Genomic DNA, 20386 nt, shown 5'->3' with positions numbered 1-20386 from the left:
AACTCAAGAACGTAGTACAAAAAAAATATGAACAAAGGAAAGTAAAAGATAGCAGAAATAAAGTAGAAAATATCTCCCGGATATACACTTAACTAGTAAAGCCCAAAGTCTTTTTTTAAAAATACCAATTAAACACACAAGCCCCTGGCAAGGCTGATCATAAAAAAGGTGAGCACACAGGGTCCCCTGGGTGGCTCAGGTTAAACGTATGACTTTGGCTCTAATCATGATCTCACAGCTTGTGGGTTTGAGCCCTGCATAGGGCTCTGTGCTGCACAGCCTGGAGCCAGTTTTGGATTGATTCTCTGTCTCCCTCTCTCTCTGCCCCTCCCCTGCTTGTGCTCTGTCTCTCTCTCTCTCTCTCTCTCTCTCTCTCTCTCTCAAAAATAAACATTAAAAATTTTTTTTAATAAAAAAAGGTGAACACACAAACATGAGGAATGTAATAGAGGATGAAACAAGAGTAAAATATTTTAAAAATATAAACTAAAATTTAAATTATATATGCATATAAATTATATATATATTAAATTTAAATTAAAGTGTAAAACTACTGCATACAACGTTGAGATCTAGTGAAATGAAATTTCCTAGTAAAATATCAACTCTCAAAAATGGACTCAAGAGGAAGCATTATTGATTTCATGAATTTTTCTACAAGAAATTGAAAAGGAGTCATTCTTCTAACCCCCAATACTGGCTCAAGGCCCCAGGTTCAAATAGTTTTAGGGGTAAATTCTACCAAACCTTCAGTGAACAAATGATTTTAAGTAGCGAAAAATAGGCAAGTTTCCCAATTCATTCTACTAGGCCAATATTAATTAACCCAATATCAATATTGGACTAAAATAGTAACCCCTTTTAAAAATAAAATCTATGGAACAAATTTGCTTTAAACATACAGATGTAAATATAACAACCATGACCAAGTAGAGATATAAAAGTGGTTCAACATCAGAAAATACATTAATGTAATTTATGCATTCTTTTATTCAACACTTCCTGAATGCCTACCATGTGACACTGTTCTGGGTATAAGAGAAATGCCCCAGAATGGTGACAAAAAGAAAGTCCTTACCCTCATCAATTTCATAAACCAATGGGAGAAAAAAGGAAAACAACAGATATAATAATTTCAGTGTTATCAATTCTATGAAGAGCATTTCCGTGGTGATGTAGTAAGTGGGGAGGGAATACATATTTAAACAGCCCTTTTCTAACCTGTTTTATAAATTTGAGTTGAAACCTGAGGATGGAAAGGAACTTTCCAGGAGGAAAAAGCAGGAGCAATGTACTTGATGTACTTGACGTACTTGATGCAGGAAAGAGTGAGGAGGTTTGAGACCAAAATGAAGGCTAGTATTTCAGAAACAAAATGGTGGAGGGGAGGGGTTAGAGAGGTGAGTAAGGGGGTTCCGTAGGGCCGGGGTCTGCAAACTACAACTCATGACCCAAATCCGGCTTACTGCCAGTTTCGGTAAATAAAGTTCTATGGTAAAACAGCCAAACCCAATCATTTACATATCACCTATGGCTGCTTTCCCTATACCAGGGCCAAGTTGAATAGCTGTGACTGGAGACCACATGTGTGGCGAAGAAAAAAAATTTACTATGTGGCTATTTAAAGAAAGTTTGCTGATGCTGCATGGCCTCGTGCATGCGTTAGGAGGTCTGGATTGTCGTCTAACTGCAATGGGGAGACACTGGAGAGATTTAGGCAGGAGTGACATTACCTAACTTCCATTTTGAAAAGTGGTCTTTAGATCACATTATTTGTTACCTTTGGAGTAAGGTATTGACCAGGAGAGGGCATGAGGGAGACTTATGAAATGCTTCAAATGTTCTGCATCTTGATCTGGGAAGATGGTTATCAAGCTTTACTTTTAAGCTGTATTTTTTTTTTTTTTTGGTATTTCAAGCTGTATTTTCAAGACTTTTCCACTTTACTCTGTACACATCATGCCTTAATATAAAAGTTTTAAAAAGCACAAAAAATGCACTATAACCAAAGTTAAGAGAAAAGGGACAGAGTGTGAGAAAGCAACTTGCAATATATAGCACACAAAAAACCTCAATACCCATTAGCAAAGAAATAAGAAAAATCAAAAGATATAATTTAAAAATTAGTACGATATGGGGAAATGGGCACTCATATATATGTTAGTGGGAATGTAAATTAGGAAAACCTTTTCAGAAGATGATTTGTCAATATCCATTAAATTAAAAAATGTAAAATACTCTGTAACCTAGCAATTTCCCTTCTAGGAATCCATCTATTTAACAGATATACTTGAACATAATGAGCAAGTATGTGTATATCCTAATGATGTTCAGTGTGGATCTAAAACAGAAAAACCAGTAACTGCCTAAAATTGATAATTACCTATTCACATTGGCATGATCATATAAATTATGGTACACTCATCCAAGGAAAGTATATATATGCAGATGTACATTAAAGATGCTTAATGTGTAAACACCAAATCATGCCATGCCACAGAATATTTTTTTTTCAATGATACATACCAAACTGCTGAACGTTTGGAGTTTTAAGAGGAAAGTTGAAGGCACTGGAGGAGGTAAAGGGGTCTTTCACTCCACCCCAACATTTTATTATTAAAAATTTCATACAGAAAGCCTGAAAGACCACCAATATATACCTACTTCTAAATTTTGTTATCAAAATTTTACTATACTTGGGTCTTGCATTTTTAATACAATATACGTTTTTATGTTTATACAAATAATGGACTTTTAATATTATCTTGTGCAAATGCATTTGCTTTTCAGTCTATAATGCTTTTTTTCTAGTTAACAATATACTTTTAAATATACAGTTTGGCTTTTTAGCACATGGACATTGCCTTTTGTAATAAAAATATGGTTTGAATAATGAATAGATATTACTTTCAAGAAAAAGATTTTTACAAATTATTATTCCCCTCTTAATTCTTCTAGACACCAATTTTTCATTTATATATTCCATCCTAAAAATAAAAAATGATAAGCACTTAAGAGGTAGTGATGCACTACTGTCTTATTCCATACTTGAGATAAAATTCATTCCATTACTGCATCCATGAAATGACTATCTTGCTTTTAAAGCTTAAGTTATTTAAATCATCCTTGTCTACACATTTCTGTATTTTCCCCTTATAATTGGATATTAGTTTAGCTGCCTATTTTTGACCCACCTTTTCACTTTCAAGCCTGTTGCTGTTACACGTCATAGTAAGATCATATATGAGCTAGTATTATGACTGCAATGTAAAAAAAAAAAAACCTGAAAAGCAGTAAATGTAGAAAATTATCATCTATCTTCCTCCAGTACTTGCACTTTTATTTTTTTGTGTATTATTTGTTCCCCATCCCGTACGTGTACATGCCTATAGTACTATCATTCCCCTTCCATCTCCGATAAAATATGTTTTACATCAGTTGCTGATGATGAACAGGCATTTTCACGTTAACTGCCTACTTCTGGTACTGAAGAATTAAACTTCTCAGTATTGTCTGTGATACGTAATAAGAAACATAAGAATGAAAATTCCAAGCCTGCCCACAAAAATCACACGCTCAAAAAAAGCAATATTTACATAACTGCTACAAAGACATAAAGATGGCGTTTCATTAATGCAAATTATTAAGGAATAAATCACGGAATATCCGTTTTTGAATCACGGTTAAAACGCACAACCCACAAATATTTATGCCTTTCATGCCAATTTCAAATCTATATACTCGCCAACCAACACAGTGAGTACTATTTCCACAAACTGAACGAAACGAAGATTAAACCGTAGGCAAACGCACACACGCTATGTGTGCCAGATTAAATTTGAGATGTATTCAGACACTTCCTGAATGGCCACTTGAACAATCAAAGCAATGACGGGTTGCGCAAATTTTCATTAAGCGAGTGCCAATCTGACATTGACGAAAACTTGTCTATTTCCACTCGCGGCTTGAAATGAACAATACCAACGCACCCCCCTTTCCTTTCCCATTAACGCAAGCTCCCGAAAACTATTTCTTAACCCCTCCGTCATTCCCTCCAATTACTTACTGTTAAAATTGTGCTCCTCAGGTTGCTTGTTGGTTAACCAAATATCTCCATATGGATCTTCGTTATTCCACAGGGCCAGGTAATGACTCTTCCCGCCTCTTAAAGGCCTCTCGGGTACCTCCTCGTGCGCACTATTTCTGAATGGAGTTTCTAAAGAAATATCCTCTAAGGTCTCCCCACAGTGGACGTTATCTATGCACAGGATCCCTTGGCCTAATCTTTTCTCGTTGTAAAGACACGAGACTCTGGAAATTTTCATTTCTATGCCGACTTTAAGAATATTTTTATACACGAGAAAGTTCAGGCTGGGGTCCAGGTAGCACTTCTCCTGGTATACCCCGTCTGAGATCGTCACATCATAGCAGTAAAGGGGAGGTTTCGGTATTGTGTCGCGTGGTTCATCCTCTAACAGGTATCTCTGGACGGCCAGCACAGCGACAGGCACCACCTCCGAGGGGGTGACCCACTGCAGAGGTGAATCCGTTATTTGCTCAAGAACCTTTTGGATCCAGGACCTGCGCCCTTGGGCACCGGCCCTTCGGATCACCCCTCCCGGGACCCCAGCCCGATTTCTCTCAGGGTTCGGCAAATCTAGCCCAGCATGTGAGGGGCCGGCCTGAGGCTGACCTAACTCACCAGACATTTTTAGGTAACTGCGTACGCTCCTTACTCCCCAAAGCTAGTCTGTCCCGTCAGAAGCTGAGAGACCAGAAAACCGCGCGCTAGGCGACGATCACTACTCTGATCCCGCCGACTGGTAAGGCTCCGCCCCGAAGCCAGGCTGTGAAGACGTTCCGCGCGCGCGCGTAAGCCCTCTAGCCCCACCCCTCTCTCGGCTAGCTTCCAACTCACAAGCGCTGCTACTAGGCAATCACACGCGCCGTTACGTAGCAGATCATCCCACCTGGTGCTTGCCTGAATGTCTGGGGGGAGGGGAGGGAGGGGGAGAAAGCGTTGGTCGCCATGGTTCCCAAAATGTAGCAGGAGGGAGGGGGAGGAGCGCTCTGAGCTCTTCTAGAAAGGAGGGTGCTGAGAGGCAATGGAAAGAGAAAGTGTCTGGAAGCGGGCTATGTAGTCGTAGCTCAGGTGTTTGGGGGTTTGGGCCTTGGGCCAGCTACAGAAAGTAAATTAGAGTTCATTAATATACATGAATGTGATACCACAAGTCTCGTACACTATGAACGGAACCAGGTAATGTATGCACAGCCTTCAGGAAAGACGCTCGCACAAAAAGTCCTCCCTAAACCTTAGTTGCTGTTGCTGTAAGCATTATTAGCATAATTGTCTGTAGTGACTCCCTAAGTGCAGGGTTGGTGAATTAGTGATTAAGTGCAAATGAAAACAGAAAATTATAGAACTGGCTTGGTAAAGAGCTGTCTTTAGAATTCTTAAAACGTATTTATGTTTTATACAATAACTGGTGTAACAGAGGGCTAGGGTATAGAATGTCAGAAACTGCATTTCTAAACTACAAGGAATGTATACAGAATGAATGTAAAGTGAAAAAGCTGATAACAATAGTCCAAATTAAAAATAAGATATTTATTACATGTCCCCATGTGTGCTAGTATAAAGGCATAACTCTAAGATGTTTCAGGTTTGGTTCCAGACCACTGCAATGAAGTGAATATCGCCATAAAGCGAGTCAAATGAATTTTTTGGTTTCCCAATTCATATAAAAGCTATGTTTATACTATACTGTAGTCTAGTAAGTGTGCAATAGTATTATGTCTAAAAAGAACAATGAACATACCTTAATTTAAAAATATTGCTAAAAATTGGGAGGTGCCTGGGTGGCTCAGTCAGTTAAGCATCTGAGACTTGGGCTCAGGTCATGATCTCCCGGTTTGTGGGTTTGAGGCCCCTGTCAGGCTCTACACTGACAGCGCGGATGGAGCCTGCTTGGGATTCTCTCTCTCCCTCTCTTTCTGCCTCTCCCCTCCTCTCCCTCTGTCTCTACCCCTCCCCTGCTCTAGCTTGCTCTGTCTCTCTCTGTCTCTCAAAATAAATAAATAAACATTTAAAAATTGCTAACCATAATCTGGGCTTTCAGTAAGTCATAATCATTTTGTTGATTGCCTCATTGTTGATGGCTGCTGACTGATCAGGGGTTAATGGTTGCTGAAGGTTGGGGTGGCTGTGACAATTCCTTAAAATAAGACAACAATGAAGTTTGTCCCATTGATTGACTCTTCCCTTTCATGAATGATTTCTCTATAGCATGAGATGCTGTTTGATAGCATTTTACCTACAGTGGAACTTTCAAAATCAGAGTCAATCCTGTCAAACCCTGCCACTGCTTTATCAACTAAGTTTATGTAATATTCTAATTTTTAAGTGTTTATTTATTTTTGAGAGAGAGACAGAGTGTGAATGGGGAAAGGCAGAAAGAGAGGGAGACACAGAGTCCAAAGCAGGCTCCAGGCTCTCAGCTGTCAGAACAGAGCCTGATGCGCAACTCCAACTCATCAACCGTGAGATCATGACCTGAGCGGTAGTCGGACACTTAACCAACCGAGCCACCCAGGCACCCCAAGTTTATGTAATATTCTAAATCCTTTGTTGTCATTTTAACAATCTTCACAGCATCTTCACCAGGAGTAGATTCCATCTCGAGAAACCGCTTTTGCTCACCCATAAGAAGCAACTCCTCATCCCTGAGATTTTTATCATTAGACTGCAGCAATTCTATCACATCTTCAGTCTCCTTCAGGCTTCTAATTCTAGTTCTCTTGCTATTTCTACCACATCTGCAGTAACTTTCTCACTGAAGTCTTGAACCTTCAAATTGTAAAAAACAGAATACTTGTGAAGCTCATAAAGTGAAGTGCAATAAAATGAGGTATGCCTGTACACAGAATGTAGTAATTGTCCTAAAAATACTTTGCAAAGGTGGCTATAGGCTTGTTTTGATTATATTAATCCCCTTTTACTATTTCATCACTATTTATTAACTCTTTATGAAGTCCCTACCATGATGCAGGCACTGTTCTAGGCCACTGGGAATAACCGTAGTGAGGATCCTTTAGCCAAGCTTCTTCTCATTGCTTGGGTTGAACACCCCTGACATTATTTAACCAATTCATTCATTCTACACATATTTCTTGAGTATCTGCCCTGGGCAGGGTACAATCTTGCTGTGGAGACCAAAAAACATAATAAGGGGAAAGGGAGTGGATGGGCAAGAGTTAATATTTTATTTAGAATATGAAGATTAGGGAAGGGATCTTTATGAAAATACAGACTGAACAGTGATGACCTACAGGAAGTGATGGAGTAGATGTGTGGATATCTTTGAAAAGTACATTTGAATCAGAGGGAACAGCAAAAGCAGATTCCATAAGACAAGAGGATGCTTGATATTTTCAAGGAAATGCTAAAGCCATCCGCTGGAGTGGAAGGGGGAGGGAGAGAGTGGTAGGAGATGAAGTCAGAGAGGTAGCAGGTCTCTGTGGGCTTTCCTCTGCTTTGAGCAGGAGAGTGACATACTTCAGCTTAAGCCCCACTTCCTTCATGAAGACTCCCATAACTAATTCATTCTAGAATGATCTCTGTCTCTTATTGGTATCACCTGGTGTGTATCACTTATTTAGCATTTATCATCTAATACCTTGTAATTAAAAACAAAACTTCTAATGTATGTAGTTTGTCCCTCTAACTCAGGGTTCCTCAATCTGGACACTTTCGACATTTTGGACCACAGAATTATTTGTTGTGGGGGTGTCTTGTGCACTGGGGGATGTTTAGCAGCATTCCTGAGCTCTACCCACCTACATGCCTGTAGAACTAATCTCCCTCCCCTGCCAACCAAAAGTATCTCCAGATATGGACAAAGATCCCATGAGGGGTAATATTACCACTGGTTAGGAACCACTAAGTTAACTAGACTGTAAGCCTTTTAAGAGCACAAACTGATTTATTCTTTTTTTGTTTTGCCTAGTTCTTTCATTACTGTCATGCATAAAAGGCACTCAAATATTTTAAATAAATGAAATTTGTAACTCCTACCACCTTTCCACCAAAGTGAATATACATAAGTATGCCTCTCTATAAACAAATACATTAAACAATCCAGACGTACAAAACACAAAGTAATTAAGCTCCCAGAGTACTTTGTTATGTTTGCTGCTGAATCCCCAGTGCCAAAATAAGTATCTAGCATATAGCAGGTGCTCAATAGTATTTGTTAAATGAATAAACGACATTTTGGATTTTTATTGGATTTACTGCAAGAGACATTAAATATCAGCCATCTCTATTATTTATCCAGGAGGAATTGTTCAAAATCTTTCATATTTGATCCATTAGCACCCCCCTAAACTATATACTCAGTAAAGTTTATGCAGAATAGTATTGTATCATCATTTTCTAAGTCCTTCTAGCTAATTCATAAAAGATAAATATTGGCAGTGGTGCTCAGTGTTTCAGTAATTAGTGGAATCAGGAAAAAATAGCACCTATGCTTTTTTCTTTTTTTTGCAATACTACACACAATAAACATGCACAGTGACTATGATACCACATTTGGAGTCTTGTATTGTTCTACTGACAATCTGCTGACAGTACATCTCTCTAAGAATTAAGGTGCCTACTTGGGTAGTTATCTTACCTATGTATAAATGTTCCCCGTTGTGGCATTAGAAGTGTCTGTTTTAGGGTTACTTACACAATAACAGAAAAAGTAAGAGAAATGACTTTTAGAGCCAGTAATGGATATCATTTAGGTCATTGATTTTTTTTCTCCCCTCAGATCTGGATGATCTGTTATAGTGCCCTCCAGAGTGTAAAATAATAAAAGCAGGCAATATAATATTTTATTTTATTAAATGGTGATATTCTAAGATATTCAAAACATTTTAAATACATCATGAAATTAATTTTGGTAGACCACCAAATTTGGTATGCAGATAATAGCCCATTAATTTTTCTTATCTTTAAAATTGGACTAATGAAATAGTCATGGTTGTTGAAAAATTAAATAAGTTCATATGGATGAAGTGCCTAAAGCAGTTTTTGGCACATACCTAGAATTCAATGAATGGTAGTGATTCTTAACATTATTTTAAAAAGAAGATATTGGCATAACATAAAATCATAGAATGCTAGAACTGTAGGAGCCATTAGATAGCCACTAGTTCGGTGTTCTTCAAACTGAGCATTGTGAGGCATTAATGAGGTCATGATGTCAATTTATTGGGTCACACGCAGCAGTTAAAAACATGAAAAAGAATAGAACAGGGTTGCCTGGGTGACTCAGTCGTTAAGGGTCCTACTCTTGATTTTGGCTCAGGTGATGAGTTCGAGCCCTGCATGGGGCTCTGAGCTGCCAGTGCTGAACATGCTTGGGATCCTTTCTCTCCCTCTCACTCTCTTTTCCTCCCCTGCTCGAACCCCCCCCCTCTCTCATTCTCTCTCAAAAATAAATAAACATTAAAAAAGAGAATAGAACAGAAAATGTCAGAGTGCATCACACAAAGTAAGGGTAAGGATTGTTTTGTAAAATTTTTGTTTCAGATTTGTTGGTGTATGTGTATACTGGGTTGTGATGTAAAATGATTTCCTTACCATAGATTGTGGCCAGAAAAGTATAAATACAACTGCTACATAGTACAACCCCCTTTTATTACAAATGACGAATTTTGGGCCCAGAAAAGGGAGCTAACATGACCAAGACCACCCTGTGATAAGTGATGGAGAATTAGAACTGATAGCCAAGTCTCCTGATTACCAAGCCAGTGCCCTTTCCATGACATAAAGTTAGATCCTGGATTAAACCCCAACTATATCAAGTTTTTTATTTGAAAAGCCTTAGTTTGTTTATTATAATTTTAGTTATTTTTCTTTGAATAACCTTGTTTGATCTTCTCATTAATTTAACCGTCCTTTCATTTATTTGCAATAGGGAGGTTAATCAAAATCATTTCCTGGCCTGAAGCATTGGGCATTGGAGGTACACTTGTCAGTTCATCTAATATGTAAGATTCTGTCAGTGTGGGTAGAGATGTGGGGGAGGAAGAAAAAGAAGTGGCATGACTAGCTGGTGTTAAAGGGACGTGGAGAGTTCGGATGATATCTCAAAGAGTATTTAGGTAAGCTCTCCAAACATCACCACGGTAACCAAAGAGGGCCTGAGGGTGGCTGCTTGGCAACCAGAGCTCTACAACCTCCAGCTCAGCGCTGCCCTTTACCAACATCGTTCGTTTTTAAGGCTGATCTTGATGATTTTATTAACCAAATTTCCTCTGCATACAAGGATGAGTCTGCATAGCTTTTAATACCCCCTACCTCATTGGAATCAAGAATGTTCTGTGTTACCTTTCTCTCTGATAGCAGAAACGTTTTGATTTATTTGTTGGATATGTATATATATGTGTATATATATATATATATATATACATATATATTTATACACACACACATATACTCAAATACACACACACACACACACACACAAAGGTCTCTAACACAAGCTTACCGTAACAATGGTTTTAGACTCCTTTTGCCCCTCAGTTACTCAAATAAATATTCATATTTGTTCCCATGCCCTTGCTTATCCTATGTACATATTGGATGCGCAATTAATAGTTAATTGATGCTCTTCCCCCTTCTCTTCTGTCCTTTAAAATCCTACTATTTTTGTAAAGATTTCGGTGTGTTAGCTTTTCTTCTGAATCTCAATATTATGTATCTGTAAGAGACTATTGGAATATGGATTTGATCATTTTTTTAAAAAGTTTAAATGTTTATTTTTGAAAAAGAGAGACAGACACAGAGAGTGAGCAGGGGAGGGACAGAGAGAGGGAGACACAGAATCCAAAGCAGGCTCCAGGCTCTGAGCATAGAGCCTGATGCGGGGCTCAACCTCAAGAGCTGTGAGATCATGTCCTGAGCCCAAGTCAGACGCTTAACCAGCTGAGTCACCCAGGCACCCCTGGATTTGAGTATTTTTAACTAATTAAGTCTTTGTTTCCCTGACTGAGAAAGGGGTACTGCCAGCAAACTCCCAGGATTCTACAGATTAATTTATTCCTGCTTATTCTCATTTGTCATATCCAGCACGCTTCAGTGTTTATATTTCTCCTCTCAAGAATTTGTTTGTTGATATGTGTGGCTAAAATTTTGGAAATATGAATACCAGTATGTATACTGGGTTGCCTTACCTGAAATAGGCCTGGGCCAGCAAGTTGGTTCTCAATAGGCTATTTACTTAAAGATGTCCATGCTAATTTATTTTAAAAAACAACAGCTTTATTGAAATATAATTCACATAAAATATAATTCACTCATTTTTTTTAAAAGTTTATTGATTTATTTTGAGAGAGAGAGTGTGCAAGCAGGGAAGGGATAGAAAGAGAAGGAGAGAGAGAAGCCCAAGTAGTCTGCGTGGATCCCGACGTGGGGCCTGAACTTATGAACTACAAGATCATGACCTGACCCAAAACCAAGAGTCGGATGCTCAACCAACTGAGCCACTCAGGCACCCCTGTTCCTCTTTTCTGAGACTATTTTAAGTATTCTGGGTCCCTTACATTTCCATGGGAATTTTAGGGTTAGCTTGTCAATTTCTGCAAAAATGGCCGCTGGAATTTTGAATTGCAGATGTTAGTCCATTTACATTTTTCCATCTTTATTGAGACATAATTGACATATAGCATTGTTTAAGTTTAAGGTGTACAATGTGGCGATTTGATACACATATATACTGTGAAATGATGACAATAAGGTTGTTTAACACAACCTTCATCTCACATAATTACAACATTTTTGCTGATGTTCTTATGGTGAGACCATTTAAGATTTACTCTCTTAGCAACTTTCAAGTATTCATTAGAATAATTTTAACTGTAATCATCATGCTACAATTAGATCTTGAGTACTTATTACTCTTATAACTTGAAGTTTGTAGCTTTTGACCAATATCTCCACATTTATCCCACTTCACATCCCCTGGCAACCACCAATCTACTCTGCTTCTATGATTTTGGCTTTTGTTGATTCCACATTAACACATCTCACTTAAGATCATATAATATTTGTCTTTCTCTAACTTATTTCACTTAGCATAATGCTCTCAGGGTTTATCTATGTTGTCACAAATGGCAGGATTTCCTTCTTTTTATGGCTAAAATATATATAATATATATTATATTATATATTAATTATATATATAGATACAGATAACATTATCCACATCTATATATATAAATATCTATATATATACATCTATATATTTCATCTATATATATATCTATCTATATATATCTACATCTATATATTTATATATATAGATATTTATATATATAGATGTAGATAACATTATCTGTATCTATATATTTACATATATAGATGTACAAAGGCCTGTGATCAACATTCTGCATGAAATTTCCCCTTGAGGCATTACCTGACTTTTAACCTATGCCTGTTCAGGGTGAGAGGCAAAGAAACCAAGCATAAATCAGCTGCTAAAATGATACTAAGCTAAACAGAGTCATAATATCACAGAGTGCTGGGAAGGCAAAAACAGGAATTCAGGAATCTCCAAATACCCTAATAAACAACCTAGGTTTTTAGTTGAGCCCAAGGAAGGTTGCATCATGTGAGTAAGTTTAAACTGGCAATAGACCAGTCAGCCACAACTGTGTTAAGATGATCTATCCCCCACTCTATCTGTTGTTTAGAAAAAAAAAATTTATCTTATTCTGAGGAAGATATAATCCAGAACCACTACAATTTTCTATGTACAAATAAAAAATTACCTGATATGCTAGGAAACAGGACCAAATGACAAAAAATAAAAAAAAAAATCAAGAAAACACTCAACAGAAACAAACACATAGGTGATTAAAAAGTTGGAGTAAACAGAATGGCCTTTAAGATAACTATCAATAATATGTTCAATAAATAAAGGAAATAATAGATAATTTTACCAGAGATATGGACGTTATAAAATAAAGTCAAGTGAAAATTCAGTAATTAAATAATAGAATAACTGAAATTAAGAATTAAATGGATAAATTTAACAAAGACTAAACAGAACAGAAGAAAGGATTAGTGGACAGGATAGTAATAGGTCAATAGACAGTATCCAGACTAAAGTTCAGAAAAACATTGGATAATATAGAAAAAAGAATGAGACAGGGATAAGATGGTGGGAAGATCTAACATATATGTAGTTGGAATAGGAGAACAAGAGGAAAAGAATGCAAAACCAGTATTTGAAGAAATCCTTGTCAAGGATTTTTTTTTTTTTTACAAATTGAAGAACGTTTTTTTTTTTTTTTAATCTTTATTTTTGAGAGAGAGACGGAGTGCAAGTGGGGAGGAATAGAGACAGAGGGAGACACAGAATCCGAAGTAGGCTTCAGGGTCTGAGCTGTCAGCACGAAGCCCGATGCGGGGCTCGGGCTCACCAACTGTGAGATCATGACCTGAGCCAAAGTCAGACAACCAACTGAGCCACCCAGGTGCCCCAAAAACTGAAGAAAGTTTTTAAGCTACATGTTCTAGATGCTATATGAATCTAAAGCAGAATAATGACTGCGGCAGGCGGATTCATTTCATTTGATTTCATCCCCCAAAATGTCCACATCTGAGTCCTCAGAACTACATATATGTTATATTACATGGTAGAAGGGAATTAAAGTTGTAGATGAAATTAATATTTTTAATCAACTGAATTTAAGATAAGAAGAGTATCTTGGATCCTGGTGGGCCCTTAAAAGTGGAAGAGGAAGGCAGCAGTGAAAGATGTGGAATGAGGGCTTGACCATTCATTGCTGGTTTTAAACATGGAGGAGGGGGTCATGAGCCAAGGAATGAAGGTGACCTCTAGAATTTAGAAATGGCCCTCAGCTTCCAGGCTGCAAGAATAATGTGTCCTCAGTCCTATAAGCATAAGGAATTGAATTCTGTCAAAAGCTTTAACGAGTAAAATAACGGATTTTCATTCCAGGAATGAAACTCATCCCTGCTCACAACTTTAACCATTCAGACACATACTGGACTTCTGACCTACAAAACTATAAGACAACATATTTGTGTTGTTTTAAGTCACTACATTTATAGTAATTCTTTATGGCAACAATAGAAAAATAATATAGTGAGAAAGAAAACCAGACAATAGGTACATTGAAGTAAAACTGATGGATACCAGAAACAAAGAGAAAAATTTTAAAGTAACTGGAGAACAAAGACACATCATTTTTGCAAGAGCAACAATAATCTTGACAACTGAATTTTCAAAAGAAATAATGAAAGAAGAAAATGACCTGACATCTGCAAAGTGCTGAGCAAAATATGTTCCAACCAGGAAAAAATTCTTTCAAAATGAAGGTGAATCAGAAAGGTTTAAGAGAAACAAAAATTGAGGGAATTTATAACTACCAGACATGCACTAAAAGAAATACTAAAGGGGGTTGTTTATGCATAAGGAAAATGATCCCAAATGGAAACAATTAATTTAAGAAAAAATGAAGAATACTAAAATGAGTTAATACAGGTAAATCTACGTAAATATTGTCCATTCAAAAGAACAATAGTATCTTTTGGAGTTTAAAATATACGCACAATTAAAATACATGATAATAGCACAAAAGATGGGAGAGTATAAATGGAGTTGAAGTGTTATAAGGTTCTTACCTTGTCTGAAAAGTGGTAAGAGCACTATGTTAGGGTAGATTTTCATAAGCCAAGAAGGATGTTGTAATTGTGAGAAATGGAACTATTAATAAAAAAAATACCACAGACAAGTTACAAGAGTGTTAAAAATGAAATAACAATTTGGTTAATGCAAAATAAAGCAGTAAAGGAAAAAAAACAGGCTAAAGAAAAGAGGGCAAATAGAAAACAAATAGTAAAATGGTAGATTAAAACCCAAATTTCCCAGTAAATCACATTTATATTTAATAGTCCATTAATAGAGTAAATAGTCCAATTAAAAAATAAAGATTGTAGGGGCACCTGGGTGACTCAGTTAGTTAAGCATCTGACTCTTGATTTTGGCTCAGGTCATGATCTCACAGTTGTGAGATCAAACCCTGTGTGAGGCTCCACTGGCATGGAGCCTGCTTAAGATTCTCTCTCTCCCTTTCCCTCAGCCCTTCCCACACTGCCTCTCTCTCAAAATAAATAAATAAACATTAAAAAAAACCACAAAAATTGTTAAACTGGATAAAAACAAACTACAACTATGTGCAACTTACAACAGACACACCTTACTTAAAGAAGATAGAAAGTTTGAAAGTGAATGTTGAAAAAGATACACTATGCAAACGTGAATCAAAATAAAGCAGCTATAATTATACTAATGTAAGGCAAATTAGACTTTAAGGTAAAAAGTATTATGAGAGATATTAGACATATGACAATGATTAAAGGATCAAATCAACAACAAATTATAAAAAACAAAATAAAATAGCTCCAAAATATATTAAGTGAAAGCTGACATAACTCCACACATAAACAGATAAATCTACAAACAAATGTGAAGATTTTAGCACACCTTCTCCAATAAAATGATAGAATAAGCAGACAAAACAAAGGTATGGGTATAGAAGCATAAATAAGACTACCAAATATGTTCTAACATATTTAGAACGTTGTATGAAGTAAATGTAGAAGACACTCTTTTCAAATTGTTCCTGGACTATTTATCAAAACTGACCATATGCTGAGCCACAAAGCAATTCTCAACACATTTTGAGTGGCTGGAATCAGAGTATGTTCTCTAACCACAGTGGGTGCAATTAAGGTAGAAATCAATAACAAAAAGACTAGAAATCTCCAAATACTGAAAAATTAAGTAATACATTACATGACATTACAACTTGCCCAATGCATCTATAGCAGTGCTTAGAGCTTTATAGCCTTATGTGAATATATTAGAAAAGATGAAAGGCTAAAAATCAATGATATAAACACCCACCTCAAAAAGATTAAAAAATAACAAATTAAACTGCAAGAAAGGAGGAGAAAGATGATAAGAGCAGAAAACAAAAAAATAGAAAACAGACAACAGAGAAGATTAAAAAAGCCAAAAGTTGGCTCTTTGAAAAGACTAATGAAATTGATAAATCTGTAGCAATACTTATAAGAAAAACATAAAATATAAATTATAAGTATCAGTCAGGAAACAAGGGACATCGGTATAGAATCTATAGATACTGTAAAGACAAGAAGATATTATGAACAATAAATTTGATGTTTTGCATAAAATGCACACGTTATGTAAAAAATGCAGCTTACTAAAACTGATTTCAATTAGATATATAAAATTCAAATAATCTTATACATATTGAAGAGATTGGTTCCACAATTAGATATATTCCCACAAAGAAAATACCAGATCAAGATGGATTCGCAGTAAATTATCACTAATATTTAAGGCAAAAATTACATGAATGTTAAAATCCTCCAGAAATTAAAAAAAGAGTGAATGACACATTTCCTTACATGTTTTATGAGGCCATTATAATCTTGACACTAAAACCTGTCAGGGACATTATAAGAAAGGCATACCATCAACCAAATCTCTTATGACTATAGATGCAAAACTCCTACGCAAAATATTAGCAATATAAATCCAAGGATAATAAGGATAGTTAACTACATCACAAACAAGTTAGATTTATTTGAGGAATAAAAGAATGGTTTGGGGTGCCTGGGTGGCGCAGTTGGTTAAGCGTCCGACTTCAGCCAGGTCACGATCTCGCGGTCCGTGAGTTCGAGCCCCGCGTCGGGCTCTGGGCTGATGGCTCAGAGCCTGGAACCTGTTTCCGATTCTGTGTCTCCCTCTCTCTCTGCCCCGTCCCTCGTTCATGCTCTGCCTCTCTCTGTCCCAAAAGAAATAAATGTTGAAAAAAAATTAAAAAAAAAAAAAAAAAAAAAAAAAGAATGGTTTAACATTTAAAAGGCAATAACGTAATCCATCACCTTAACAGAAAAGAAGACTGTATGATCATCACAATAGAGGCAGAAAAAACCTTTGATAAAATTCAACACTTATTCATGTGAAAAAATCTTGGAAAACTAGGAATTGAAGGAAAATTTCTTAATCAGATAAAGGGTTTTAAAACATTCCCAACACAAGGCATGTTAATGGTGAAATATTGAAAGCTTTCCCTCTGAGATCAGAAATGAGACCTGGTTGTCTGTATTACCATTTCTAATCAAACTTGAACTGGATATTTTAGAAAATAAATTAAGAAAGAGAAATGGATCAGGTGACTCATTCAGTTAAGTGTCAGACTCTCAGTTTTGGCTCAGATCATGATCTCACGGTTTTGTGAGTTGGAGCCCCGCATCAGGCTCTATGCTGACAGTGTGGAACCTGCTTGGGATTCTCTCTCTCCTTCTCTCTCTGCCCCTACCCTGCTCACGCTGTCTCCATCTCTCTCAAAATAAATAAATAAACTTAAAAAATAAAGAGAACTGGATCTTACAAAGATTGAAAAGGAAGAAATAAGTGTTTCATTATTTACAGATGACATGGCTGTGTGTGTGGAAATTCTAAAAGTATTTACAAAAAAACTTACTAGAATTAATAAATAAATTTAGCAAGTTTGCCAGATATAAGGTCACTGTATGTATTGGTCAGAGTTCTCCAGAAAAACAGAACCAATAGGATATATTTAGGAAAGGATTTATTATGACGAATTGGCTTACACAATTAGGGAGGTTGTGAAGTTCCACAATTTGCCATCTGCAGGCTGGAGATCCAGGAGAGCCAGTGGTGTAATTCAGTCAGTCTGAAGGCCTGAGAATGAGGATCAAGGCCAGCAGGAAAAGATTGATATCCTGGCTCAAGCAATCAGGTAGTAAGGGCTCAATTCTTCCTTTGCCTTTTTGTTTTATTCAGCCACTCCACAGATAGGATGATGCCAATCCACACTATGGAGGGCAAACTACTTTTTTGGTCCACCTATTCAAATACTAATTTCATCCAGAAACACCCTCACAGACACCCAGAAATAATGTTTAGTGAAATATCTAAGCACACGTTGATCCAGTCAACTTAACACATAAAATTAACCATCATAATATACAAAAATGATTTGTACTTCTATACATTAATGACAAGCAGAAAATAAAATGAAAAATAATGCCACTGGCATTATTTAAAAAAATTATCAAATATTGAGGGATAAAATTAACAAAAGATTGCAATACTTCTACAAAGAAAAGTACAAAAACATTGAGAGAAATTAACATAGACCTAAATAAAAAGAGAATTGTACACTGGCCACCAATTAGAAAACTCTATATTTTAAAGATGTTTATTTTCTATAACTCAATTTCCAATACAAAATAATAATCCCAGTAGGCTTTTTAAAATGGAAACTGACAAGTGGATTCTAAATTGTACATAGAATTGCAAATGGCAATAACAGCAATTAAAATCTTGTAGAAAAACAAAATTTGATGATTTACAGAAATCAAATTACTTTACAAAGCTATAACAATTTAACCAATGTGTGATTTTTGCAAATATATAAAAACTGAACAATGGTAGAGTCTGAAAAGAGATCTATATGTATACTGTCATTTATGATAAAAACAATCCATTATAATGCAGCAGGGGAGAAAATGGTCCTTTTGGTAAGTGGCTCTGGATTACCTGGGTTAGCCAATAAATCCAAATAATCCTTTGCATCAATTTCAAACTATATGCAAAATTCAATTCCAAATGGATCATAGATTAAAAGTGGAAGGTGAAACAAATGAAAGTTATTTAAGATACATAGGATAATGTCTTAATGACCTTGATATAGTCAAGCATTCCTTAGCAAGGACACAAAAAGCACTAACCCTAAACAAAAAAAATAGATTCCACTTTATTAAAATTAAGACATTATTAAGAGAGTGAAAGGCAGGTCACAGAATGGGAGAAAATATTTTCAATACCTGTATCTGAGAAAGGACTTAGATTCAGAATTATACAGAACTACAAATCAATAAAGATAAGAGCAACCCAATTGTTATTTTTTTTTTCATTTTAAACACGGAGTTTATTTAGACAACAAGACATTTTACTTGAAAGGAAAGCTATCTAGGATTCAGTTTTATCCCTACCTAAAGACAGATTGCCCTATATGTAACAGCTATGTACAAAAAATTATAAACTTAGTTTTTCAATCATAAATGAAAAACATTAAAATTCTCCAATCTAACAAGGTATGCAAGGGTTTTTATGTTGCTCTTTGTTTTGTTAAGCAGTGAGAGCAAAACAACTTACTGGAATATAAAGAGCTGAATGAACACGCCACTAGTGGAGAAAAGGAGCATTTTCACAGAAATGGGGTATTTGCCCTTCCCATCTCCATTTGATGTCAATAAAAACATACTATTGGCCAATTAGTTAAAAAAATGCAATATGCTTGTGCACATACACAGTTACTTTTATGTCCAGTAAATGAACAGGGAAGGGGAAAATGAAATACTAGAGAAAACTATACCGTAGTAGTCAGGCTGTGGTGGAACCAAATTGCGGTTTTCTAATTGAGAATGTCTTCTTGATCTGGAAGGACAGAATTCTGGGGTAAAGTAGCAGGTTCCATTATTAGTAGACACCTCCTGTCTGCTGCTGGAACACATCAATTGTATCTTCATCCTCCATTTCCAACTGTGCAGGTGTGTCTGTTTCATTGATTGGCTGCCCATCAAATAGAAACCTGATCTGCCTCATTGACAGACCCTGTCGTTCACAATAGGCTTTCATTAGTTTACTAAGTGGTGTATGCCTCTTAATCTTAAACTGTACCACAGAATCATCCTGCCCTGCCACCTTCAAATTAATATGGTCATTGCTCCTAGTCTTGACACCTTCCTTGGGCTTTTTGTCAGCCATGGCGAGTGCTGGAGTCTCCTCAGCTGTGGCTTCACAAAAAAGGTATCAGGTCCACACCCAATGAGCACACAAGCAGTACTGGGAGCGGCAGAAGGAAGAGGCAACCCAAATATTTTTACTGACAAATCTGGAACAGCTGCATCAAAAACACAATATCCAAATGGTCAGTAAGACAATAAATAGACACTCAATTTTGTTATCAAGTAAAGGCAACTTAAAATAACAATCAGAGAATACTCTATATCCATTGAGGAGTGCTAAAATTAAAAAAAAATAGAACCTTTCCCACGTTGCTGGTGGGAACATAAATTGATAGAATTACTTTGGAACACTGATGGGCTATACATATTACAGTTTATCGTATTACCCAGTAATTCCAGTCAGGTATATATACACAACAGAAATGCCTATATATGTGACCCAAAATAAAAGTATGAGAGTGTTCATGGCAACGTTATTTGTAGTAAATAATGAAA

The 20386-nt window shown here is 36.3% G+C and overlaps 2 protein-coding genes across 2 annotated transcripts in view; both read right to left on the bottom strand.

Moving 5' to 3' along the window:
* The window catches only part of RADX (RPA1 related single stranded DNA binding protein, X-linked), a 92588-nt gene extending 87760 nt beyond the window's left edge, over positions 1-4828 (bottom strand). Inside the window, exon 1 of the mRNA XM_043569836.1 lies at positions 4067-4828. Within this exon, the coding sequence (XP_043425771.1) occupies positions 4067-4709 (643 nt within the window). The 5' untranslated portion in view covers positions 4710-4828. The remainder of the gene's footprint in view (positions 1-4066) is intronic.
* Positions 4829-18325: 13497 nt separating this feature from the next.
* On the bottom strand, positions 18326-20063 carry LOC122478027 (small ubiquitin-related modifier 2-like). Its single transcript, XM_043571670.1, has one exon. It carries the CDS (start codon positions 19908-19910, stop codon positions 19623-19625), a length of 288 nt encoding a protein of 95 aa, XP_043427605.1. The 5' UTR covers positions 19911-20063; the 3' UTR covers positions 18326-19622.
* Positions 20064-20386: the final 323 nt, after the last annotated feature.

This window comes from Prionailurus bengalensis, chromosome X (genome assembly GCF_016509475.1).
Source record: "Prionailurus bengalensis isolate Pbe53 chromosome X, Fcat_Pben_1.1_paternal_pri, whole genome shotgun sequence".
Classification (NCBI taxonomy): Eukaryota; Metazoa; Chordata; class Mammalia; order Carnivora; family Felidae; genus Prionailurus; species Prionailurus bengalensis.
Note: the sequence above shows the minus strand (reverse complement) of the source record. Positions and strands in the feature narration are given on the sequence as shown.

Excerpts from the sequence above, each read along its gene's own strand:
- LOC122478027 (XM_043571670.1), bottom strand. The coding sequence starts at position 19,910 with ATGGCTGACAAAAAGCCCAAGGAAGGTGTCAAGACTAGGAGCAATGAC.